The following is a 27,167-nucleotide window of genomic DNA, read 5'->3' as shown; positions in this document are numbered from 1 at the left end:
ACATACTCAAGATCTAATCTTCCGGGTGGAGTGTGTGTGGGGTAGGGGGGGGAGGGGGGGCTTATACATACTGATCTTTGAAGCAGCTTATTACAGAGCAAGCTAAGAAGACAAGTGTGCTGGTGGAGCAGATCAGAGGAATGCAAGCTAACGCACCTGCTAGATCTCCCTATCGTTCTCCGTGTGTCAGTCAGCGCAGGGGCCCCTGTCTGAGGAGAACCCTGATCCCCGACCTGTTCTGAAGTCAGCAGGCCAGCCGGCTGAGAACAGCCCTCCTTCATCGGCTCTACTATCCAGATAAGACCTCAGAACCGGGCCTCTTCAGAACCGGGCTCCTCTTCAAGTGTAACTGGGAGGACGTGTTCTAGACAGTCATGTGGGATGTCTGGTAGGAATCATGTGTACCGAGTCATGTTGTTGCCCAGTAAGAGATAAAAGATGCACAAACTTTTCTGGAAATTGCCTGAAAAAAAAGTACTGGTGCTAAGGGTGGATGGGGTGCTGCGTTCAACACATCTATGGATCTGAGAGATCGCTAATGGAATCTTTTATTTATTTATCCATCTGTTTGATGTGAGGCACAGTGCCATATGAGTGCGGTGGGAAAACAGGCTGTCAAAAGATTTGAACCCTGATAGGATGGAGACATTTTGATTTATAGTCTGATCAACTCCCCTCTGTGAGCTAGAGTCCCCCACCCTCTCGTTTTCTTTCTTCCATTCTCTCTCTGTGTCCTTCTCATTCTCTCTATCTTTCTCAAGCTCCTAGTTTTTTTTCTCTCTCCCACTGTATGTCACACTGTACACCCTCTCCCCCCCGCCCCCACCCTTTCCATCTCTCCCCCAACCCTAGACTCTATGGTGAGGAGTCTGCTCTGAGCTGTTTCTACCCCTGGTCATTGAGGATCGAGGAAATTAAAATAGAAGGGAGGTATCATCCAGCACCTAACCAATAGGAATCAGTGAACAACATCATAAAACCAAACTCTTCCTGCCTCTCTGTCTGTATTGTACACACACACAAGCACACACGCACACACCTTAAGATGCCTCCATAAAATATTGAGCAGGCGGCGTGGTGGTGATGGTGGTGGTGGTGGTGGTGGGGGGGGGGGGCGGTAGGAACGAGGTTCCTTGCGATGCCACAATGCTGCCTTGATGCTGATCTGCCACCACGCAGCTCCCCTCTCTCCTGCTGTGTTAATAAATGTGACCTCTGCTTAATTAAAATAACAGACTATCCTCCACTGAGAAAAAAGGGCCCATTTTAGAATTATTCCAACTAATCGTTAATTAAGATTCAGGCAGAACAACAAGAATCCCATCAGGACAGACATGCTAAATTTATCTTGAGTTTCTATACAGAGAGGGAGGGGCAGTCGGGAGGGGGGTGGGGCTTTGCAACTGTAATAATTCACTTGTGTAAGTTTATGAAGGGAGGGATGTGGGAGGCATGGAGATGCAGACTAGATAGAGACTTAAGCTTGTGTGGGAGAGAGGGCTCATTAAAGTCCTCTGGACTTTATTCATTTATTCTAATCTAAGCAAATCTGGAGAACAGTCAAGCCACAACACCCAGTGGTACAACAGTCTCTCACCACCTAATAAGACGGCCCGACCCTTCAGAAGGAAAAATCAAAAAATGACATTCTGTTTCCAGTCTTGACAAAGCTAGGTGGATGGTGAGTGAGAGGACTGTTGTAATTACTGCTAGTCTGCCTCTTTGTGGCCCTCAACACTACCACAGCTGCTCCGAGGGCTGTAATTCACCAGAAAGGCACACTAAGAGGATATCATTATCAGGAGTATAAGCCTCAGATTTGGTTAAATATAGCACTTTTTTTGTTGTTTTCTCTGCTTCTCATTTGTGTGTCGAGGCTGTGTCAAGCCGCCGAGCCCTCCTGCGACATTTCTCTCTCATCGCCACGCCAACGCCGCCCCTCTGCCGCAGACGCAGCCAATATCGATGCTACGCTCCAAAACTGATTGAAAAGAGACTTACATGTTTCAAAGCATGCTGGGAATTGGGGGCCAGGCTGAAGGCCCAGTAGTATTAAAGCTTTAGATGGCTCCACCAGTGTGCGGGAAGAACACAGCAGATGCCCAGTGCATGTATACTACAGCACAGGACACTGTGCATCTCAACAGCAGCTTTGGTGAGTGAAATGACACACTCCTAAACTACATACAAAGATCAGGACATCTTTATTTTCCATTCTTGCACAAAAAGAAAGAAGTTTGTTTGATTGCCAAAATACATCACACTACTGAAAAGCTATTTTTGGATTAAACTGCAGGCAGGAGTAATTGAACGAATGCTTTATATCTGTAAAGGTTTCCTACTAGGGGGGGCTGCTCTGTGGTGTGTACACAAAACACCATCTCCTACTGCCAAATGCCTTCATACTCACTTAAATAATGTCAGGACAATACTTTCAGGAATAAACAGGCAGACCAGCTCAATAACATACTAACATTATTCCATTACTGTGGCAATGCACTATAATTCTGTGTAACAGCACTGCACGGTTTAGGAAAAAAATATTATAAAATGATCCATCTAAATCCCCAACGAGTCTCATTGTCATCTAAATAGCGTACACTGAAGAATATTAGAATTTGCCTTTGAGTCTTTATCAGAATAATGGCTTGTGGTAGATTTCCATATTTATTTAGCAGTCACATCTATCTGATGAGATCATCAGCAGTGATGAGCTTCAGAATAACAAGGCAATCCTCAAGGTGAGAGGCTGTGAAATGTTTCAAGCCTGTCTCTGAAATGGTTGGAGCTGAGTAGCACTATATTAGAGTGCCTAAAAAAAGCTCTTGAATTCAAAATGAATTGCACAATGAAGTTGTTCATTTTGATAGTGATGAAGAGGACTGCCATGATATGAACGAGCACTACACTGAACAACCAATATCTATGATTGACTTATGTTGGTATTTTTTATTTTATTTTTTACATCTGACATAAATATGTACAGTATTACAGTATTACATCGGGGATGCATGATTCAGTCGTGTAAATGAATGTATTCATTCGATCACAATACTTTTCTAAAACAGAGAAACTGCACAGACACGACTCCAGTCTTCTTGATCCTCTAAGAATATTTTCCTGAAGAGAACACACACCCTGTACTCAGAGATGTGGGACCTGCGGTCATATCACTGCTGCCTCTCTGGAAAAACGGGATTCAACCCAATTACCCGTAAGTGAATAAACAGAAACATCTTCTCTTTTAGTTTCACAAGAGAGATATCAATCCCAGGCTTTTATTTCCCTAACAACAAGCAACTACTGTCAACACTTGTTGAAAACACTGACCTTTATCCTATCCCTCTTTTATCTCATCCAATCATATTATCCCTCCACCGTCACTAAAACACTAACTAGACATTCATGAGCTGCTGGGGGCGACACAGGTGAGGTTCAAACATGGTTTCCATACATCAGACAACAAACAGATGCTAACAGATACTCTGGAAGGACATTCTTGCTGGGGGAGAGGGTGGTGGTCTGTCAGTTCAGAGGACACAGAGGGTTGAAATGTTGTCACAATGGTGCCATCTAGTGGCCAGGAACTATCTCAAAGCCCTTGTCACAAGTTTGGATGACAATAATCTGTTATATTTGTGTTAATTTGATTGCTTTGTCTGCAGTGCTCATCTGACGGCAATTATAAGAGTAGCAATAAAACACTAATTAATTAACTCAATTGTGGGGAGATTGATTAATTCTAAATAAACAGCAGATCTGTGCAGCAAATGAGCTCTGCTTGGCTGATGCATCAGGGAATGCAGACACAAGTTTGATTATCTGCAGACATGTGTAGCTGCAAATCTTTTAATTAAAACGAACAGATAGTGAGTGTGCTTTGCAGCAACATCGAGTGTCTGCCTTTCTAGCATGTCTGTCTATGTGTGGTCAGGTTAAGGATGTGAGAAGTCAATGATTCAAATAACTGTTTCCTGAGGGATCAAGCGGCACCATAATATTTTAACTTGGAGGTTATGTGTGCTGTCATACAAAAACAGGCCTGGGGGTATGATATTATGACTAATAATCTTAATGACTACTGATAATAGTCCCATCACAAACACAATTGGTTTAGATTTGACTGGTACACTACAAACTAGTAAATACATGTTCCTCTCTCTCTTCCAAGTCTCTTGTTTCTCTACACATTTTGGATCTTAATCCTATTACAACTACATACTAATTATTTGGACACTTGCTCAGTCTGGGATATTATCCATTATCAATGGAGGAACTTCTTAATTTGCCATATTCCCTTCTAGTCATCAGCACCAACCAGTAAACAAATACCTTGTGTACTTTCACATGGTCTGAGTCTCTGAGATGTTTACAGATTAGAGACATAAACAATAACAAAAACACATCTGAACCCAAGTTCAGTTGACGGGTATGAAACAGCCTGTATCCTGGAAATCCTCGCCTTGGAATAGATTAACAGGAAGCAGTCAGTCAAAAAAACGCCTTTTTCTGAGGGTACAGTACCGTCAGCATCAGCACATGCAGAAAGCCTAATCAGAGAGATACCGTTAAAGTGCATGTAATACTTTAGAGATTTAATGCAGTTTTTAATTGGATAGAGGCCCATTATTCTTCAACACAGAAGGGGCAGTGAGGCACATAAAGCTCTTGAATATTTTTGCAAATCGTGTTCAACAGCATAATGATTGAGCATGGCACTAAATTTGCCTCACAAAATGAAAAGCAAACTTCATGCAAGGCGTAATTTAATTGTTTCCCTCCACATTTTCCTCCCTGCCATTGTAGGAAGCTTAACATTTTTCAGTCTGCTGGGCGTTGAGTCTTGAGATGCTCCAGCAGTAGCATTGTGACTGACAAATGTTTTGAAGTAGTAAGATGGTCTCTGTGTTTCACAAAGCCACAATGCCAGTACATACAGTACAGGACAGTATCATCATTTCCTGTCATATTTGACTACCCTGAAACAAACAATCATTATCACTATGCTTATTGCAAATATCAAACATGTCATTGAACCTAAAATCAAATGAACAGTCATTTGAGCAATGTCTCTTTGGAGATTACAGTGGGCGTGGAAATATAACATACAGGTCAATACAATGCTCCAAGATGTCTTTAAACACACCAGCAGAATATTACATTTTTATGACGTGGTGTGATGAAAAAAATGTGATACCCCACTGTGACAAATTTGATTCAGTCTTCATATCTCAAGTTTATTGACACCCTAGTATCCTGATTGAAAAATGTATACATTGAGTATACATATCTATAACATACTTTACTAAGAATTCATCCAGGAAATCATGTTGCTGCTCAACTCTGAAGAGAACAGCGCCACCTAGACGGCAAAGAGTGGAAATGGAGGAATAAACCAGTTAGGCTCCTGTAACAGCTTAATAATTCGTTCCTCAGGCTGTCTCCCAATACCCATACAATGTAGAATGCCTTAAACACATTTAGAAGTAGGACGATGTCTAGTACAGTGCACCAAAAATGCCAGGGTATCCGACTACGTCTTCAAACAGCCTATTGACTACTTCCAGACTATGTAAGACTACAGTATCAACACCCCGCTATCCTACAATGTGCACCTAAATATAGATTTCTCACAGGGCTCTGAATTAACACATGCAAAATGTCAGCCTCTGAAAGTCATCGCTCTCATTTCCTATACTGGAGTTATACTGTGGCCCTAATAACTTGCTGTTCTCGTTGAACTTCTACATAACACGCCATGATATCGGTGTAGTAGGCTACAGGAGACAACAGTGATAAGGACCAACAGCCTTCCAAATCCACTCAAATCGTAACTTTCCTTCCTTCGTTCTGCGCCGCAGAGACTGTCGAGGGTGCCACCGCTTCCGCTCAGCTTGGCTCTGACTCTGATTACCGCTCTCATCTTATGTAAATCCTCTTAAGGCACGTGTTATTGTTTATTGCAACTGTGAAGGTTAGGTGTTGCTAAGCTCCCGCGTCGGTCGCTTATCTCACCACCGCATGCATCTTTGTCTCTCCAATGTGTCTTGTTGTCTTTTTTACCCCTCTTCCTCTAATACACTAATGGATGGAAGTTGTCTGCACAGATGTGATGATGACAAGCAATCCATTGCTCTCAAAAATCTGAAATGCTAATCTCCTGGCAATAACACAAAACCTGAATAAAATAGGATAGGCTAGATGATTTTGGAATGTTTTCTATGGCCCATCTTTCTGAAACAAATACATAAAATAAAACAACAAACACACTCAACGCATTTTATTTTTCAGACCGGAGCGTCTATTTCCAGATTTAAATAAGTATTCGAAGTGTAGGCTAATTGATCAAAACTAGTAGCCTACTTTTGTTTTGACGGTCTTGGTTCTAGCCTAAAAATGGGCTTCTTAGAGGAACAGTGGTTGGAATAAGAGAAGGATAGGCTGGACACATGGCCGGCTACTCAGCATTGTGAGCCGAGACATATTTGTAACCCTATAGTATTCAGTCAGTTTCCCTGCCTCTGCTCGTTCATGTCTCAGTATAACGGGGTGGTATTAGGTTGAAAATTCCACCCTCAGTGACCCGTCACCCAGCTAAAAGGATATCACAAATATGCCATGCCCCCCCCCCCCCCTCCCCCCTCTTCTCTCAGTAAACGAGGTTAACATGTTGAGCCAAGAAGTGGGCATAAGGAAGTTGTTTTGAAAAACTACTACAATGTAGTTGCACGTTCTTACTAACAGTATAGTAACTGCTCTAAATTGAAATATAAAAATAGAACATAACTCTTGTTGCGGAAGGCGTGGTCCATCTTAGCTCGTGTTTCTCAAAATCATAAATCATTAGCTCAGCCGAGCCCAGGGTCATGAATCATGACGATTCAGTCCAAGGACAACGTGGATTTCGGTCAACATTTCGCTCACTGTACGTGTGCTTTTCCTCCGCTAATTGTCGAGCTCACGTGTAGCCGACAGAGGGCCTGCAGGATTCCAGTTTTTATATTGAGAAAACTATATTTGTCATCGGTCCACACAGGTGGGAAGGGAGGAGATTCCACATTTGATCGCGGGGTTCTAAACTAAGGCAGTCTTTGCGGCAGAAAAATCTGAAGAACAACAGTCAATTTGTTGCCTGTATTGCTTTAATTTACCCATAGTTGTACAGGACGGGCAGCACCACCTAAAAAATGTCCAACCATAACAGAATTCTTATTAAAGGAGGAAAAATCGTAAACGAGGATTTCTCAGTGATCAGCGATGTGTACATAGAAGACGGGAAGATTACTGAAATTGGACACAACCTCCAGATCTCTTCGGAAGTCAGAGTGATAGATGCAACGGACAAACTCGTCATCCCAGGTGGGATTGACACCCATACTCACATGGAGTTAGAATTTATGGGTACCAAAGCTGTGGATGACTTCCACATTGGTACTAAGGTAAGATCTGCTTCGGTGTCGATTTGTTATTATTGTTATAAGAATTTTGGTTGCAACAATGCTACCTTTTAAATATCCTTTTACAATAATATAATAACAAGTTTCATATTTTTAACTGTTCTAACATATTTGGCTTTCTAGCAAAGTAAACGTTCCTTTATCTCGGCAACACCGACGTTTTAAAAACATTTCTATGAAAGTGGGAACACCCAACCTGAGCCTACACCTCAGTAAACAGATATTATAGATAATGGCTTGAATAGTCAGTAAAGGCTGTTTCATTGGTCACTGTCTATAATGTTACTCTGCGTTATTACCGTGTAAGTGTTTCTTTCCATTGGCACTTATTTGTTTTTCACAATGTATGCTTCATGTTTTGGTTACCCACAATGTTTTGCTGCTATATCTCGTTGTTTACGATCATTGACCTATGCACTTTTTATAAAGCTCTCTCTTGGAAGTCGCTTTGGATAAAAGCATCTGCTAAATGAATACATGTAAATTACTATACCAACATACTTTGCACCCCATGCAAACATTCCACACTAACCTGTGAGTGTGTGTGTGTGTGTAAATGTGCGCACGTGTGCATCTCTGTGTGTGTACATGCGTAAGTGCATGCAAGTACATTGTGTTTGTGTTTACATGTGTGTGTGTGTGTGTGTGTGTACATGCACGTGTGTGCGCCCATTCACTTGTCTGTGTGTTGTGTTCTCAGGCGGCCCTCGCAGGAGGGACGACCATGATCCTGGACTTTGTCATCCCACCGAGAGACTCGTCTCTCCTGCAGGCATACGATAGGTGGAGAACTAAGGCCGACCCCAAAGTCTGCTGTGACTACTCTCTGCATGTGGCCGTCACCTGGTGGAGCGACACGGTGCTGGAACACTCCACACACAAACATACCAGTATTCTCTCTTTTTTCTCTCTCCCTATCTGTTTCTTTCTTTTAATATCTCTCTCTCTCTCTCTCTCTCTCTCTCTCTCTCTCTCTCGCTCTCGCTCTCGCTCTGTTTATTTTCCACACACACATGGTCCATCTCCCAAGTAGGGAATCGGGCTATTAATCAGAAGGTTGCCGGTTCAATTTCTGGGCTTGTAAAATGATTTTGTGTCCTTGGGCAAGGCACTGTGCCCTACTTACCTCGGTGAAATGTCCCTGTACTTACTGTAAGTCGCTCTGGATAAGCGGGTCTGCTAAATGACTAAATGTATATATGCTATCAAAACAAGATCTCCCCCTTGGTAACCCCCTCTGTTGCTCTGACTTTAGGTCCAGTCAGAGATGGCTACCCTGGCCCAAAAGAAGGGAGTCAACTCCTTCAAGATGTTCATGGCCTATAAAGATGTGTTTATGCTGAGGGATGACGAGCTCTACGCTGCTTTCTCCATGTGCAAGGAGATTGGGGCCATAGCGCAGGTCCATGCAGAGAACGGAGACCTGATTGCAGAAGTCAGTGTTCTTTTTCTACACCTACTTGAACACCTCAGTTATAGGAAAACATAGATACACACAACGGCATGGAACGTGATATAGCCAATCACAATCAAAGATGGGAACAACCAGTTTTAGAACATGTGTTATATATATATAGGTCTGAAACAGAAAGGCTGTTATGTATCGTTGGATGTTATGTTTAAAGCACTGAATTGACGGTGTGCAAAACACTTATTTTGAGCTCAAAAGATACCATAAAAAAGCACGAAAAGAAGAAAAGTCCTGTTCGCAATTATTATCCCAATATCTTCCACTGTTTTCCAAGTGAGTAATCTCAATTTGGCTGATTATTCAGTGCTTGAGTAAATTGATTGTTAAATTTATTTGTGCATGATCATATATTTTAATAAACCAAGCACCTAAGTTCATGGACCTGGTTGAGTAATGAGAAACAATGTGTGACTGGTTAGGCACGACAACCTTCATACTTTGAACATGTTGATATGAGAGACATTCCTGTGTTGGCCTGAGGATAGACAGCAGGGCTATGAAGAGGGGGAGGAGTTACCTGGACAGCATTGGGGTGATTTAGAACATAGATAATACGCAGTCACTCGTGAAAAACCCCTTCAAAGACATTTTCACCTAAAAGTTTAACTTTGTCTAACTGATTAGAGACAAAGGTGCAATCATTTATGTTTTTTTTAGCACTATAGTGCTGCACTGGAGTGGTAGGTTAAACATAACAACCTACCAGCCGGCTCCAGCTACCTGGATGATTATACCTGCTGTGTTTAGCAAACCAAACATGCCTTTAAGCTATCTGTGACATAACATCTGGGTCTGTAATACACTCAGCTTTCATTTCCTGTGGACTCCTGTAGTTTGTGTGGTAGCTTATCAACTCCTGTCCACATTTATGAAGTTGTCCTAACACAACCCTATTTAGGATTACTATGAGTAACATGTCTCAGTGTGTATGCCTGTTGTGATCTCCTCATTGTGTGTCATATTAGAAGACCCAAAGCAAGCCTGGTCTTTCACTGACTGAGGGGGAAGAAAGTGCACTATCAACAATGACCACTAGAGAGAGGCAAACACCAATTTTTTCATTCGCAGGACAAGCAAGGGAAAGTTGTGTTGTTTATTTCCATTCTACAGTCATTTATACAGTAACATCATACTTCCAAATGTCTTTGTAACTCCACTCGGCAAGTATTCAGAGACGTCCTTTGATAGGTGTTGGCTACAGTAGCCCTATGGTTCAGTTTATCCCATCGACCTTGGGTCAGGAAAGAGTGGAGTTAGAGATGTATTGATCCCTGAGGGTAAATAGCACTAAATTGTTTAATCCCCATGTATCATTCGCCCGCCCAAAGGGGGCCAGAAAGATGCTGTCGCTGGGCATCACGGGGCCCGAGGGCCACGAGCTGTGTCGACCTGAGGAGGTGGAGGCCGAGGCCACCCAGAGAGCCATCACCATCGCCCACGCTGTCAACTGCCCTCTCTACGTGGTCCACGTTATGAGCAAGTCTGCAGCCAAGGTGGTGTCCAACGCACGCAGAGCAGGTAGGGCTCCACGCCACATGCTGGTTGTGTGGGAGGACTGGTATGTGTGTGACTGTGTGTGATTGTGTGTGTGTGTGTCAGAGAGAGAGAGAGAGAGAGAGAGAGAGAGAGAGAGAGAGAGAGAGAGAGAGAGAGAGAGAGAGAGAGAGAGAGAGAGAGAGAGAGAGAGAGAGAGAGAGAGAGAGGAAGTGTGCCTATGTTGGGTCTTGGTTGTTGTGCATCATTAGTGTTCAGCTCATTCCTCCCTGGCATCTCACAGCTCTGTTTTCCACCCCCAGGAAGAGTGGTGTTTGGGGAGCCCATCGCTGCTGGCCTTGGCACAGATGGCACTCACTACTGGCATAAGGACTGGGCCCACGCTGCCAGCTTTGTGATGGGGCCTCCTCTGAGACCCGACCCCAGCACCCCAGGGTACCTCATGGACCTGCTGGCCAAGTACGAGTCGATAATGTCCTGTCCAGCCCTGTCCAGAAGACAAGGCCTTGAAAGTGGCCGTATCAAAATGTTTATTTCACTTGTTGCGTAACAGCCTGTTTTTGAAGGAAGTTCTAGTGTGTCTTTAGCCTAGCTGCCAGCCCAACTTATCCCCGCCCACAAAAAAATTTGGTCGGGAAGTTGGGTCTGGATGGGCTCGTATTGGGGCCAAACTATATAAAACCAGGATCTGGGCGGACCAATGAAATTGACAGGGCGGGCTTTATACGATGATGGACAGATGATCAACTGTAACGTAATCAACAACGTCACGAAAGAGCGCTTGGGTTAAATTTGTTTTCAACAAACAACATATTACGTTGCTCTGATTGGTTGTAGGTCTATCCAATTGAGCGAAGAGGCATTTGTTTGAGTTCGGTTGAAACACGCCCCATAGTCACAGCCCAACGGAGAGTCATCAGACTCAGATTCTGACTAGAATTATGAGTATGACAATATCAGGCTAGTGCGTCTTGGCTGTTGTATCCAAACCTGGTGACAACCAATGCTCGAGCGATGCTATCTTCCCATGGAGCTCCCCGATGCTCTGCCCTCAAGTGTTGTGGTTGTGACATATCGTTCTTTTCCTGTTGCCAGTGACGACCTGAGTGTGACAGGGACGGACAACTGTACCTTCTCCAGGTGCCAGAAGGCCCTGGGGAAGGACGACTTCACCAAGATCCCCAACGGGGTCAACGGAGTAGAGGACAGGATGTCCGTCATCTGGGAGAAGGGAGTGGTGAGTCACATGTCGTCATCAGCTGTTCTAGAATGTCTGGGCTTTAGAACGTCAAGGTTCTACTGTAGAATGTCAAGCTTCTAGAATGACAAGGTTCTAGAGTGTCAAGGTTATGTAGCATCTATCTTCTAGAAGGTGTGTCATCAGTTGTCAGGAAGTTTTTACTCTGCCGTGGTAGAAGTTGTGATGCTGACAGGCTCCACTGATAGCACTAGGCCAGTTTGCGACATTCCATCTTTTTGTTGTGCTGGAAATTGTATTTTTGCCTGATGACCTCAAGGCCAGTCCTCTCATTCATTGTGAGCAGCTGCCTAAAAGTGTTGAGTTTGGATGTTCTGGCAGAAACATACGGTGCTTGCTGCACAGTTTAGCTCTGACCTTTCGTCCACTCATTCTTCTATGAAGTGTGCTGTTGTCCTTATCGGAGCGTGATATTAAAACTCTGTGTATGTTGCGTAATCAACTTTTCTCCACTCAGCATAATGGGAAAATGGATGAAAATCGATTTGTTGCAGTCACCAGCACCAACGCGGCAAAAATCTTCAACATCTACCCACAGAAAGGTTGCATCGCCAGGGGCTCGGATGCTGATGTGGTCATCTGGGACCCCAGATTAACCAGGTGAGGCTCTGTGAGTTGACTGAACTCATGGGGAGTTCAAATGAAGTTCAGTTATACTTGGCAATTCAACACAGTACATTTCAGTGTTCATTTAACACCGGGAGCGTTCATTATACCTGCTGTGAGTTTATTTATAGGTCCACTGTCATGAGATGTACCCATATAAAACTCCTGGTGTTAATTTCACTCTTTGAATTGAGCTGTTTGCAACTGTTATTAGTTGTGCTGTTATTAAGAGAAAGAAGACATCACTATATGGCGGGGGGTGGGGAGGCATGGTGGGCTCTCTTTTTTTGTATCTTTTTTTGTATCTTTCTTTTGAACTCTGTCTATGGAACTCATTCTGTCTACTTCATCTCTCTCTTTCCCAAGCAAACACACACTCACAATCTGTGGCAGACGTATCTCCCCCATTGCATGCAAGGCAGTCAAGCAGTAGCCCACCAGGCTTACACAACCCAGCGCAACACAGCTCTCTCTCCTTCCTGGGAAATCTGGGCTGAGTCCCTCAGGGCCAATCACTAACTGCTAATGAGAACCATAGAAGAAGTATAAACCCAATCGTTAAGCTAATGAGAACCAAAGAAGAAGAACCTCAATTCAATCTACTCCAAATGAGTTGTACAGTAGGTTAACATGAGCTCAACTCAAAGTGTTTTTCTGGCCCCCACAAAGTCCCCATTACAAACCTGAAGTAAGGGAGATATATCTTTATATCTTCCAGGCTTGATGACCAAATCAATTCTATTTCGGATACATTTTAGCCTTCCAAGATTCAGTAAGTGTGTGTGTTTGTGTGTGTATGTGCTGACTGAGGTTTTTAGTGTAGTTTAGGCTTGACAGCACCCGATACTTGATTGTTGCTGCTGTGAATTCATCCGTGAAACTAATTAATTACCCTATGAGTAACTGTGTCTGCACAACATCCGGGGCCTGGAGCGAGCAAGTTACATAATTTTGGGATGCTCAGTCATGTGTGTGTGTATTTGTGTGTGTGTGTGTCATAATTAGGCGAGTGCCAAGATCACCCCGATAATCCACATAATACGTGCATTTCTTTGTGTTGTTTATTTTGCAGCTCTTTCTGATTTGTGATTGAGAACATAACGGTGTTTAAAGACTGCTATATAACAGACATATGGCCATAAAATTTGACATATGGTGTTAGGAAAATGATGACGTGGCATATAACATCACTCTCATTCATCACATTTCTTCAATAGCACGATTTTTTTGTGCTGATGTTTTTTCCCCCCGAATCTGAGCTGCAGTAGCCACCATGCTACAGTAGGTTAAAAGGTGATCTCCTTCCCAAGACAGCCGTTTTCGAAATTGGAACTTTTAAAGTGATATCTGTCACCCGTCCCTCGTTACTGTCAGCCAGCCCAGCGTAGCACGAGCCATATGCTCCAGAGCTGCCTGAACAGGGCTCTCGAACTCTGCCCATGCAGCGTTTCTCAAAATCCCTGCTGCAATAACGCACTAAACAAGAATGCAAATGTTTACACACAATTTCATACACCAGTTTTAGGGGATGTGCTTTGCAAGCTTTTTAGACAAGGGAGTGAGAGCGCATCTTATGTGCGTAGACATAAATGTGTCATGAAGTTGCAAATTATATATCATTTTGAATATCTATCCATCCATCTATCTATAAAAAGCATTTCAAAAAGTATTTGTGTTTGTGATTAAACACATTTCAGGGAAAATATTCTCAAGATAATTATATGTTAATTTGTTATAGTTATACACCTAACTAACCTTTTAGATCCAACTTAAATAACTAGAATTACACAGCTGTTCCTGAGGTCATTCATATTTGTCACATTAGAAAACCCAGGATGTCCTCTCAGATGGAGAAGATAAATAAATATAGTAATATAGGGCAGTAGGGTTGCTTGCACCAACTATCAACATTGTCCACAATAGTGAACAAAAATGAATTAATGGGTCTCAGGAGGTATACAGTAGCCTATTACTACCAAAGCCATGGCTGACGTCTTTGGCTTAAACCCAATGTGTCTGTCTAATGAGAATCATAAACCACACATGTACATTCCAAGTAATGCCTAGAAGAAACCTGGCAACATATGCCATTTCTCAGTATTGTCCTTGATTCAATCTCAGTCATTAGGAAGTCAGAATGTCATTATCCTCTTTAGAATACAAATTCAAATCTCTGTATTTGTACTTTGTTATGAAGTTCATATGGTTCAGAAGGTGTGTTGGGGAGAGGTGTGTTAGGGGAGATTTCATATTTTTCATTTTTTTTTCTTTCATATTTTCATATTTAAAGTTTTTCCGCGAATATACAGTTTGCCCTGTAATGGGGTAAATCTTCTTCTCGGTCTCACAGAAATATGTTGTATCTGACGACAGAAGCCTTGTCTGTCTCTACAGGAAGATCTCAGCGGAGACCCACCACCAGGCGGTGGACTACAACATCTTTGAGGGCATGGAGTGCCACGGCGTGCCCGTGATGACCATCTCCCAGGGGAAGGTTGTGTATGAGAACGGCCACCTGCACGTCACCCCGGGCGCAGGCAGATTCATCCCACGCCAGCCTTTCTCCCAGTTCGTCTACAAGCGCATCGACCAGAGGGACCAGGTTAGTGTGAGGATGACTGGGGAAGTTTCACCTCCGGATGAAACTATGGTAATCCCACCTCCCAGGACTGGTCCAGGTCCATAGAGATTCTTCCTGGATGGAGATTACAAGTTCCTAGATCTAGACTAGCTTGGCCTCTAGTGAGCTGGCCCACAGATAAGCTTTCAGTAGCAGCTGTTTCCATGTCATGTATTTTTAGAAAACATAATTTTCAAGGGATTTGGGGAATTGATTAACATGATATTTCATGTAACTGCCATCACTATCCAGCAGGATAGTTTCCAACTGAGGGCACTCCTGGGCAGGTTATTCGAAATTCTTTCAAAATATTCTTTCAGAGATATATTTCCCAATTCTTCTAATGAAACATGATGAAAGTGGATTTGGGATGACTTTTTGCCCAAGAGGTATCACAAACAACTGTCTGTTTATTGACTGTCTTCAGTGTGACTGCGGCTCAAGGGTGGTCATGGAATCCTGATGAACGAGTCAGAGGGCAGTTTGTTATTGTTTATGTTTGTCAGCATGGGGGCGGTCCTGCTGGGGTACACAAAGGTTACGCAACCCCAGGGTAACATTCATTGATGCTGATGAAGAATACATTGTGTTCATAATGGTGTTTTATGCTGGTGTTGTTTGCCTGTCCTCTACAGAACAATAGGGTACTACGTGTAGATAAATTATGTTTTTATTGTGGTATGTTTATTGTTAAACTCAAATTAAACTCAACTAACCTCTAATAATACTAACCTAACACTTTATGTGCTTGGTTTTCAGGTTGGTAAGCCGTGTGCTGTGGTAAGGAAACCATATGAAGGTGAAGTCATAATTATATGATGGACCTTAAGTACCAATTGAAAGATGAATCCCTCTAAAGGGATTCAGAAGTGCCAATATCCTGAATGTACCTGAATGTACCTGAATGTACCTGAGTGTACGTGAATGTACCTGAGTGTACGTGAATGTACCTGAGTGTACCTGAATGTACCTGAATGTACCTGAATGTACCTGAGTGTACCTGAATGTACCTGAATGTACCTGAATGTACCTGAGTGTACGTGAATGTACCTGAATGTACCTGAATGTACCTGAATGTACCTGAGTGTACGTGAATGTACCTGAATGTACATGAATGTACGTGCCATGCAAACCTGACCAAAAAAATGATCGTAAAATAATGTACAATTTAAATTGTCATGGTGCTGTTCTATTTTTGCAATGTGGCCAAATTATTGAATGGTCCTATTGTTTAAATTATATGAATTCTCAAGACTTTTAAGACAAAATACATGTATCATTTTGTTAAAAATGTTACCCTATACTGTCAACCCACAATGCATATTTTAATAAATTCCAACCATGAGGACTTCATACCACTTCATGTCTCCAGTTTATTCATATATTGGATCTGTGTCTTCAATATATGGTGGCAATCTCTGCTACGTGCCAGGCTATGACCATATAAGGCTATGCCGGTCTTCTGCTTGGGTACAGTGGTAAATGCCTTGGCAGATGTGTCACATGACATCAGTGTGTGGTGATGGCACTCCACACTGGGCAGGCATGCTAGCGCCGCCAGGCCGCTCAGACATAATGTGAGTTTATCATGAGAGGCTGTCACGGGTCAGTGGCACAAGGTGAGTCAGACACTGCCCACTCATCTCTGAGCTCAGTCACTTTATCCCTTCTTCCTTTTCTCCTCTGTCCTATCCTCCCTATCACCTCTGCTCCTTTCCTCTTCTTTTATCTTCTTTTCCTCTCCTCTCTGCTCCTCCCCAACACAACCAGGAAGAAATCCACAGCCATGATGCAACAGGGGCTTCAGGTTTATGGTGCGAATGTGTCACATTGCATAGTCATGACACAGAGGAAACAACTCACAGGGTTAGAATATGTAGAATATGATGCTACGGCACCTGGTAAACAAAACACAGTCTTTAATCACAGTTATTCATTTTTCCCACATACAGAGAAGACTATTGAAGGCCCATATTTCACTGTCAGGAACCCTTAGTTGTTTCCTGTCTGGCAGGAGCACATAAAGGGAGGATGATGACGTCTGTGATTGACACTAACTGGTTATGACATAACATTCCCCTCATGGGTTCAGATGAGCTGAATACATGCTTATGGAATGATTTGTTTGAAAAATAACCTCAGCAAGTATGTCAGTTTATTACAGGCCTCAGCATGACTATAATCAGAAAACTTGGAAAATGCTTGGACTTCTGCTAACAAAGACAAATCAAGTTGGTGCAGTTATCCTTTTGTCTAAAGCAGCAGTCATCTAATTCCCAAAGTGGTAGTTCAGCAAACTAACTTGAAAGCTCAAGATGTACAAATGTTGCTGGTAGGACATGATAAAGATAAGTAATCAGTTTCTATCTCCAGTACAGGGACATTTAAACAAAAGCCCAAGACGTTGCTGATTCATTATGACTCCACATGTGATTACTGACTCAAACATTAGATAACTACCCTAGAAACCGCTGGGCTAGCTCTGTCTGGTACACACTTTCCGTCTTAACGAGCTTGACATACTAAATCGGTTTCTTGTGCAGGAAGCGATTATGCCCAGGGATATTCACCTGCTTGGGAAACAGCTGAACCACAGTTACCAAAGATACTGATGTAAGTCTGTTGAATCAATGGAAAACATTGTCTCCTAATTGTCTGCGTCCTGTCAAATGCTCCCACTGTTTTCGTTTATTTGATACTAATGCTGTTTAACTACTTGTTAGCCCTACTTTCAGGTAGAATAGAGTCCTCATCCTCCTGTAGTCTGAAAAGTAGTGGACACCAGAAGTGTGGCTGTTGGAGGAAATCATTTGTCTTATTCAAACAGAACAATTTTCCTCAGATAAAGTGCAAGAGTAAGAGAAGGCTAACTGGAACTATGAAGGGTTTTCAGTGTTTGTTTATCCCACAGTACAGCAAATCACATAGAGTAAGTTATACACCGACCTTTCTGATGAGTGACTTCAGAATGCCTGGTCCAGTCTCCGCTTCCCTCCACTTTGACCTCCTCTTCAGGATCTTGGCGTGGAGGTGCTTTGCCCTCTCCTCGGCCCGGTCGGCGAAGAAGCGCTCGCAAACCCGCAGCCTCATACGGACGAGCCTGGTGGCAGCCAGGCCCATCAGGACCAGGGCAGCCAGGACCAGGGCCAACGGGGCCAGGGAGCTGGACAGCAGCATCTGAGGCTCAGGGAGGCACTCCTTCTCAAAGAGGGCCAGAGAATAGGAGAAATCTCTGCTTCTGCTGTCCTCTGAGATGGGAAAACCGATGAAAGACGTTTCCTCCTGAAGAGGAAGTATTTGAGGAAAGGAATTCAAATAGATTTGCTGATTGAGTCGTAGACCCATGCATGTATGTCTCCAAATGGATCATTGATTGCAAGATGTTACTGCAAACCTTGAGATAACAAAAATACTTACTTTGATGTTCATAATCAAAGGGACGTGCAACGGCTCCAATGTCTCCAAATGAGTTTTGATGACCTTGACAAAGTAATACATGAGCGTGTCAATCCCAATGACCAGCACCCAGGCCAAAACATGAATTACCACTGGAATGCAGAATTTCAGCATGGCTTTTCTTTCCTCGGCTGTCAGATGTGGGCTAGAGATCTGAATGTAGCGTTTTTCTTCTTCTGTGGTGAGGGGGAGAACCTGAGATTTCCCTTCGGCTTTCTGCTGCTCATCAAACTGCAGGAATCTGCTGGTGATGAATGTGTTTTCATATTTGGTGTTCTTGCGGTACCTCTGTAGATGCAGAGCTGTGAAGCCAGCGAGGATGATTAAACTGAAGGCAGGAAACAGCCTCTGTCCCACGGAGAACACCGTGTCCATAACTGCTCGGGCACCCTCTGCTGTTTCATTTAAAGCCCTCTCCGTCTGAAAAAGTTTCTCCCTCAGCTTGTCTGAATCCACACTGCCTGTCACATCTAAATTAAATTCCAATTCCAACAGGTTACCAGAGAAATAGGAGAACCCCGTTTTGATTATGGAACCGACCCACTTTAGCATTCTAATGTAGTTGTCCAGAGGCGAGATGTTGAGGAACAGCCTTTTGGCCTGTAGGCTGCAGACCAGGCTCCTAACCAGGCCTGCCAGGTTATCTAGAGTGTTCTGGAAGTTTCTGAGGACCACCAGGCTGGTTCCAGCTGTGATGAGCAGGTTCCTGCCCTGCTTCATGCCGCAGGACATCACAAACAGGAGCCAGAGGCAGCGCACAAGCCTGGACAGACAGAGTGCAGCAGTCACTAGGAACCAGCAGGAGCCTGCAATACTTCCGGCCACCGCTAGTCTGTAGTCCAGAGCGTAGAGGAGGTAGAGCAGGAGGAGGGAGCTGAGGAAGAAGCTGAAAGTGGAGCAAGTGATGAAAAGGACGGCTTTGTCCCTCCAGCCCTTCCTCATGTTGCTTGTAGTGTAAACCTCAACTGCGTTAGAGCAGGCTCGTAGAATTACATCTCTAACTGGCGGCCAGGCGATCCACATGGTTGTTTAGTTGGTCTGAGAAGTTTATCACACATATTTTCTGTATGTTAGTTGTTTTGCTTTGAGGAAGATCTCTGAACAAAGGTTTTTTGCCATTTATAGCAATATGAAATCAAATAATGTGAAATAGGTTGACCAGTCAAGCTCCTGGAGGCCTCTTTACCACAAAATATGATGAGCAATTTGTTTTGCTCATCATCTCAGGTTGACCTACACTTTAAGAAATGCACATTCACCCCACACTGAGAAACTGTCAGAAAAATCTCAAAAGAAGGACTGATCTTTCCGCCATGTCAGGCTGAAACCAAACCCCCGGAATAGCAATCCCTCCCTCTTACCTGCTTCTGCTGCGCAGTCTCTTCTTTTCTCTCTTGGTCTCTCTCACTGTCTTGGTCTCTCACTGTCTTTCTCAGAGTGCAGCATAACATATTAGCAGAAGTGGATACATAGCCACCAGCCTCTGGTGTCACTCAGATACTGGGCGTCTGGCTGGGGGCGGTCCTCTGCTTATCTTACTAACCACAATACAGAAGTGAAGCAAAACTTCACAGAACTGACCTTTCATGGAGAACTGCATGAAAACGGCCTCTCTGATACCCCGTTGCAGTGGCTTCACAAAATGTATACATTGTGACCACTGCAACACAAACACACTTTGTACTACCTTTGTAGTCAAATAATTTTAAATGACATGTCAGATGTTGACGTATGTAGATTTACTACCAGTATATAAGCCTAGGATATTGTCTAGGAAATATTGATGTTGACTTCACCTACCTTTTTTGTTTTACCATATAGTAAATGGGAGAAACAACTACAAGTTGAATGTTTTCATATTATGTGTTACTGTTATGTTGTCAGTATTGAAATTGTGTTGGTGTCCATCTTGATATTGTAATCCGACACACAGCATCAGTGTAATATCCATTTTTTTTATTTTTAATTTGAAAAATAACTTACATAAATCTCTGTACTCAACCATACTTTACCAAGACATAGTCTTGGCATTAACACATTGCACCAAAACAGAAAAATGAAAGGCATTCAAAAGGATAAAATAACAAAACGTCTCTGTCTTCATGAGAGACATTATTCCTATTCCGAGAGATTCTATCTAGCCGTGTTAGGTTCTCTATTCAAATCTTGATTTTTTATATATTATGTACAATGCAAACCAAAAGGAAAATAAACAGTTTGTTCCAGCAACATGGTACTGAATGCACATTAGAATGTGTTTGACTTTACACAGAAAAGGAATAATGTCATTTTCATGTAGACATACTTTAACTATAAGATTCACCTCTCATTTATGAGAAGCATTTTTTATTACTAAAAATAGAAAATAAAAAATAAACTGGTCTTGGCTTTTAAATAAACTAACAAAAATATATTAAATTAACTTTATTTTCATAAAACAAGAACAAAAAATCATTTTGTGTGGCAATATCCCATGTTTGACCTAATGGTGCATTCACCTTCACTAAACGGTTCCTGTAGAATTGAACTTCACAGCAGCATACATAAATCATATGCTAACTTTTTCTTGCTTGGGTATAAACCTCTTGCTGTACCAATACAGATTATTTTTGCATGTTAGTTAACAATACTGAAATAAAATACACTTGCAATCACAACTTTTTTGTCAACCTCCAATAAATATAAAATATTCTCCTCATCTTTTTTCTAAGTTTTGAAAGAAAATATGATCCTTGGGGTGGAATGTTTAGATTTAAACCTTTTTAATAATCGGTCACGAAAGACCAGTAACTAATTTTCTGTAGAGAATTCAATTGAAGGTGAGGGAGAAAAGTAACGAAGTTGACATGCACTGTACAAGAAACTGCAAAATCTCCAAATATCATCTCTATCAAAACATGCTGAGTTACTGTAAGGTGTGCCCAAGCCATGTTGCAGAAAATCCTTTTCAACATGCTTGTTAAAAAAATCAAATTCAAAATAAATACATAAGGAAACTATACAGAACTGTAAATGAATCAACAGCCCTAGAAATCTAGACAATAACAGGGGGATTGGACAACAGTAGCAATGAAGAGATGGAGAGTACAATGGTCACCCTGGGACAAGAGAAAATATTTTTGTAATCAAAAGACTTCCTCCTTTTACAATGAACTAAATCATTTACATTATGTTCCCATCATCACTTTTGTCACTTTTTCTTTTGTTAAATAATTCCAAAAGTAGTCTTTAAGTTCCCCTTAAATGAAGGTCTGCAAAAACACAGACTGTTGAATGGTCTAAAGAATGATAAACTATGATTCTTTTTAATCACGCTGTGGCATTCACTCCCCTTGAAAACCATGCACTAGTGAAATTTATCTTTAAAAATAATATAAATTGTTGAAAATGGCTGATCAGTTTTATTTATTTTTCTTTGTCTTTTTTTGCAAGTTGCAGCCTCAAGAAAATAATTTTCATATTTCTTTCTTTTTTTTATTCAGCTAAATTTGAGTCCATGCAAAACAAAAGTATTTTTTTTCTCATTGAAATTTCATACAATATATCAACAGAGAGATGATGATGTCAGATCATACAAGTTCATCTTGTAGCAGGTTCTGATCATTGGGTTGTGGAGTGTCGATGGTGCGGTAGCCACTTCACTATTGCCTTTAATAACTTAAGTAGAGTCTCTCTGGTGATCGACCTGTGTCGTGACTCAGCACAGTCACGTATCTGAGGCCTGTGGTGTCAGGGGAGGCTGGTAGCTACTGTAGCTGGGGCACACCTCTCCAATGAGTACCATACTCATAGCTCCATTAACAAAGCTAGGTCTGTTGGCATGGTGTGACCAAGCTTTAGGTAAGCAGCACTGTCACCCCCTTCAGGTACAAGTACATTGACAATAAAAAAAAAACACAATAAAAAAAGAAAATAAATTAAAATCTGAAAAATTAAATGAAAACATAACATTTATTTTTCATTCGAAAAAAGGGCATCTGTGGAACGCTTTAGCGGTTCCCAGTTCTGACCCCAAATGGCTTCAAAAATTGGATGAAAACCCGGAATCGAACATCTATCCCTCGTGCTTAAGGAGTTCATTCCAGCTTCCTCTTGTGATCGCCACTTCCCAGCCGCGGAGCTTGCGATCGTGCACAAGCGTGCGCGCCGCTTTTTCCACTCCAAATCCAGGACCACGTGTGCGCCCCTTAGACAGGCTTAGAGAACACAACATCAAGCATGCAGTGTAACCAGGGGGCGGGGAGAAGGGGGGGGGGTGGTTTGCGCGTGGCCTGTAACCGTGGCGACCCTTGACCTTTCTGAAAACCTCGCACCCTGGCTGCTACAACGATGCTGGTCAGTCAGTCCGCAGGCTGCTATGACCGCGAGAAACTGTCCAATGAGGACTGGGAAGCTCTTCTAGTCAGGGGGGCCAGGGTAGGGTCCACCAATGAGGAAGGAGGAAAGAGCTTGAACCAGCCAATCACCATGTTGGACAGGTCCAGCTCATCTAAGAGTATCTGTACGGCTCCCAGAAAAGATTTGTGGTCCATGCGCCCGTAGTCTCCCCATACAATGATCTGTGAAGACAACAGAGAGGTATTGTTACATAATCATTATCATATTTGTAGCTATACACTTCAATAAATATACCACGCACGAGAAGTCATATTAAATATTGTGTGAAAGTGTGATCAGGGGGGGTGGGACTGTAAGCTACCTGTAAGACCTTCCCTCCTGGACTTTCCTCAAAGGGCAGTGCCTGCTGGTAAAGTGGGTCTAAGGTTTTTCTTGCTACTTTAGTTTTCTTTTTGGCTATGCAGGCTCCATTTTCCAAAAGGTAGACCTTTACATATGGTGCTGGAAAGAGAGAGACAGAGAGGGGCTGTCAGAATGTTCTACAAGTTGTTGGCAGGCAGAATGACACATTCATTTGAGTGAGGGGGGGGGGGGGGGGTTGATTGTTCTCACCTGGCAGTGCCTTGGAACCTGGCTTTCCTACGAGGCCGCGGGCTCGGATGACCTCCACCTCCAGCGCCCCCTTCTTATCCACCATGCCAATCTGGATGTCACCTGCATACACAACACTACGTCAGCACCACCCTCTGATCCCTACCCAGGTAGATAGGTAGGTAGGTAAATAAGTAGTTGGGTAGATAGGTAGATAGGTAGATAGATGGATAGATAGATGGATGGATGGATACATACCCATGGGGGGCGTGGCCAATGTCTGTCGTCCGACGAGCTGGGCGGGTCCGAGTCCGTCCAGGAAGTCGCTGAACTGCGCGTCTGAAGAGAGCCTCACGCCGGGGAAGATGAGGCTACAACCCAACAAAGACATGCAAAGTTACCATGGGAACGCACCCCAGTGTCACCACAGAGACACAAGGTCAAGTTTGTTTTCATGTGAAGTTCCTTTTTCCCCGATGTGCTTGCGTATCTCTCCAGACTCACTTCCCCTCGGAGCTGTAGCTGTTCATGCTGCCGTCGGTGGACTCCCTGCTGGCCTGCCGGGTCATCCTGCTCCTCATCTCCACGGCCAGGCCTGTCTCCGTGCTACGCTGGATGGTGCTGCGCAGCTTCTTACCGCCTGCTTCTGGAGTGGCCAAAGAGAGAAACAGAAACCTTTATTCTACGCGCGCCATTAGCTATTTATTCCGCGGTGAGCGTAGCGGAAGATATTGTCCATTCTGGTCGTGTGGCGTAGCAAGTTTCAGGAGGAGAGGTATGTTCATTCAAACGGGAATTCAACCTATTCGATACACGGCAGCATTTAGACTGCACCTTCCGGACCATCCATAGGTCATACGCTCAACAGGAGACTCCTCTCTCCCCTCCTGTCCTCTCCTCCCTTCTCCTCTCTGTGTTGATTCAAACAGACAGCTGACTGCCCCGGTTAGAGCCGCTGAGCATCTTCTACCAATCTGTCTGACAGCGTCGGTGTGGGGGCACGTGGCTGCCCCTGTTCCAGTGCTGAGCCACACACACACACACACATTTGCACGAGTTGATGCACACACACACACACACACACATGCACAGAGTACATACTGTGAGCCGAAACACATGCATACAAATTTAGGACCTTTTCCCAAATCTAGGAGCAGCTGCTAGCTCCAGTTCTCTCAGCCAGCTTTCGCAGATTACATTCCCCACAGCCAAAGCCAACAGGTAAGACCACTAGTGATACGCAACACTCAATTCATCACATGAAAGGTTCAACCAAAACGTGTCACAGACCAGAGTGGAACCCAGGCACTAGTTTAAGTACTGTACCAGTTTGGTTTTGTTTATCTCCTGTGACAAGTGAGAAACGAGCATGATAACTTTGTTTTGGTTGACTGGAGGCATAGGCGCCGGTCCTGACCGGATCAACCATGCTAACGCTTCTTTGAGACGTGTGTGAATGTTCATCACCTGGTGTTTATACGGCACGGCCCTGCTCTGAATCACAGACATTGGATGCTGTTTTGATGGCAGCACAGAGGCTGTAAGAACGGGTTCCGCTTCTGTGACTGTGGTTTCATTCGGACTGAATGGCAAATGAACACAATCCGGTGATCCTTCGTAGTCATTTCCCCCAAAATTTGAAAAGGCATTATTGTGATGCAAAGACATTCCAGGGAGGGCTTACACAGGCAGAGAGCCCAATCAAGCATTGATTGGTGGATGCAAAGCTAGTACCCTCATCGTTCCTAATGATGATGACTCATTCTCCGAACATGAATTGGAGTCGAAGTGAGTCGAAAACCCTCAATGATAGCCCTGCTGTTGTCCCTGCAGCTGTGCCCCCCACCACCACCACCACCACCACCACCTTTAGAAAAGACAGGAAGAAGGATCTCGGAAGCCGAGACAATGTCACAGCACCTTTCAAAATCAGCCACCCGGGCCGGGCAGCCAACCTAACTTAGAACAAGATACTGTACAGCCAGTCACCAAAACAACAGGCTGTCAAGTTGACAGTGTGTCATTGTGACGTTGGCATAACTGCAATGGAACACTGTTTCTAAGGTTAACATGTCCACCTATTGCATGTCAACATTAATTTAATGCAGGCTGACTACCTATAGCTTACTGTGCATGCTTCCAGCGGTCCAACCATATGTTTGCATGGATGGGAGGCCTTGCAGACATAACCTGATGGGGCTCTGACTGAATACCGGTGTTCATTACAGTGACCTCACCCAGCGTCACAGAGCTGAACTAGCCCACCTAGTTTCCATCAAGAAATAGAGAGAGGGGAAAACATGCAGAAATGTCCCGAGCCAGAACCGAACCGGGGCTCTGCGCATGGGCCTCACTCTGTGCGGCACGCTCCCTACCCAGTGAGCTACCAGGGCAGCCCAGCCCATCTTGTTCTAATGAGCCATCCAGCTGCCTCTTATGAGGCCGCTCTGCCTCACCTGATGGTCCGAGATCAGCAGCTTTGAGGATGATGGGAAGTGAGGGGAAGAGACCAGGAGGTACTGCTGTAGTGTTACTGTATAGCACAGTGGTAGGGCATTTGGCTGTGATCAAGAAGTTGCAGATTCAACGCCCCCCCCCCTCCCCCCAGTAAACTGCTTTGGAGAACATATCTGATGAATAAGATAAATGCATTATTACACTCAAATCCAGTGACTATTAGATTAGACACCTTCATTGTAATGTGAATGGTAAGTGTTTTGTTTCTGCTCTGGGCTGTAGCAATATTTTTGTGATAAACTGTTACTCCTCTTTCGTGCCACATTTTAGTTCTAAAAGGCTGGATTCGATCAAGGGTCATGACTATCTACCACGCCAGCAGCCAATGTCTACACTTTTAGGCTAGATCCCACGGAGAGCAGACCGCTACTGAAGAAGATCCAGCACGCAATTCTGCCACAGTCACTTCCCGTCTAAATCTCTGAGTCTAAAGCCTTCTAGTGCACTTCTGCAATATATACTTCCTCCCTCCCTCTGTGGACTGGAAGCTTTCTGATCTACCGCCCACCAGAAACAAACAAAAGGTTCATTCACATTGTTACAGTGGAGCCTGAAAAACGTTTTTCAAGCACTGTTTCATTCATGTGAGTAACACTGAGGAGATGAGACAGCAGACCAAAACAGCTCAGCAGAACTCAAACCAGCCTGCTCTCTGAACAAGCTCTGACATGGGCATGTTGTCTCTGGATGACAAAATAGAAAGGCCCAATCAACACTCACGTCAAGGAAAATCAAATCACGACAACAGTCAATCCCAGAACCGCGTGTGAACCTAAAATAGAATGCATCCACCGTGCAACTGAGCTGCATAACATGAGGAAGATGCACAGAGTCGTCCATCTCCCTGCCTGTCCTCTCTCTTTCGCACTCATTCCCTCCTCTCCTCACTGTCCTCTTCTACCTCCCCCCATTCTTCTCCTCTCTCTTTTTTCCCCCTCTTCTCTCTCTCGTCCTCTCCTCTTTTCCTCTCTCATTCTGCGACCCTCTAGTCCTCTCCTTTTCTTCTGCTCGCCTTGCCCTCGTCCTCTCCTCCTCTCCCCTCCCCTCCTCTCGGTCTCAGGGGGCCATCTTACCTCCGTCCTCCTCGTCAAAGGAGTTCATGCAGGGGAAGTAGACGGCCAGAGCCTCGAAGGAAGCCGACAGGCTCATCTTGCTCTGGGAGCGCTGCATACGCATGCCCGGGGTGGGCGCGCTGGCATCATGCCCCTGTCTGCCCATGGTGACTTGCTCTTCCCTGTTCTCTCTTCACAGCAATGAAAGCGGGGTCGAGTCGCCTTCACTAAGGTTACCCGTTCCAAAGGAAACGACGCGGACACCTATCATGCACGGGTCAAACTAGGCGATGCTGGATTCAGAGGG

The 27,167-nt window shown here is 43.8% G+C and overlaps 3 protein-coding genes across 5 annotated transcripts in view; 1 reads left to right on the top strand and 2 right to left on the bottom strand.

Moving 5' to 3' along the window:
- The first annotated feature begins 6,809 nt into the window (after positions 1 to 6,809).
- On the top strand, positions 6,810 to 16,259 carry dpys (dihydropyrimidinase). Of its 2 annotated transcripts, XM_084707932.1 has the most exons (9): positions 6,810 to 7,439; positions 8,158 to 8,316; positions 8,713 to 8,892; positions 10,257 to 10,446; positions 10,725 to 10,881; positions 11,518 to 11,659; positions 12,138 to 12,280; positions 14,681 to 14,888; positions 15,666 to 16,259. In XM_084707932.1, exons 1-9 carry the CDS (start codon positions 7,188 to 7,190, stop codon positions 15,723 to 15,725), a joined length of 1,491 nt encoding a protein of 496 aa, XP_084564058.1. In that variant the 5' UTR covers positions 6,810 to 7,187; the 3' UTR covers positions 15,726 to 16,259. The 2 variants fall into 2 exon arrangements, with proteins under 2 accessions (XP_084564058.1, XP_084564067.1); XM_084707941.1 differs by lacking the exon at positions 8,713 to 8,892 and having other exon boundaries at positions 6,833 to 7,439.
- Positions 16,260 to 17,175: 916 nt separating this feature from the next.
- dcstamp (dendrocyte expressed seven transmembrane protein) lies at positions 17,176 to 19,385 on the bottom strand. The gene is made up of 3 exons (XM_084671574.1): positions 18,324 to 19,385; positions 17,853 to 18,188; positions 17,176 to 17,699 (listed from the first exon to the last, which is right to left on the bottom strand). Exons 1-3 carry the CDS (start codon positions 19,383 to 19,385, stop codon positions 17,619 to 17,621), a joined length of 1,479 nt encoding a protein of 492 aa, XP_084527700.1. The 3' UTR covers positions 17,176 to 17,618.
- Positions 19,386 to 20,318: 933 nt separating this feature from the next.
- The window catches only part of rims2a (regulating synaptic membrane exocytosis 2a), a 106,291-nt gene continuing 99,442 nt past the window's right edge, over positions 20,319 to 27,167 (bottom strand). For both annotated transcript variants that reach the window (XM_084707910.1, XM_084707920.1), the window contains 5 exons: positions 23,796 to 23,937; positions 23,550 to 23,662; positions 23,313 to 23,414; positions 23,062 to 23,201; positions 20,319 to 22,921 (listed from right to left, as the gene is read on the bottom strand). In XM_084707910.1, coding sequence (XP_084564036.1) covers positions 22,718 to 22,921; positions 23,062 to 23,201; positions 23,313 to 23,414; positions 23,550 to 23,662; positions 23,796 to 23,937 — 701 coding nt within the window. In that variant the 3' untranslated portion in view covers positions 20,319 to 22,717. The remainder of the gene's footprint in view (positions 22,922 to 23,061; positions 23,202 to 23,312; positions 23,415 to 23,549; positions 23,663 to 23,795; positions 23,938 to 27,167) is intronic.

The sequence above is a fragment of the Hypomesus nipponensis genome, chromosome 2, assembly GCF_054491055.1.
Source record: "Hypomesus nipponensis isolate SF chromosome 2, ASM5449105v1, whole genome shotgun sequence".
Lineage (NCBI taxonomy): Eukaryota > Metazoa > Chordata > Actinopteri > Osmeriformes > Osmeridae > Hypomesus > Hypomesus nipponensis.
The sequence above is the reverse complement of the archived record's forward strand: the minus strand, read 5'-3'. Positions and strand labels throughout refer to the sequence as shown.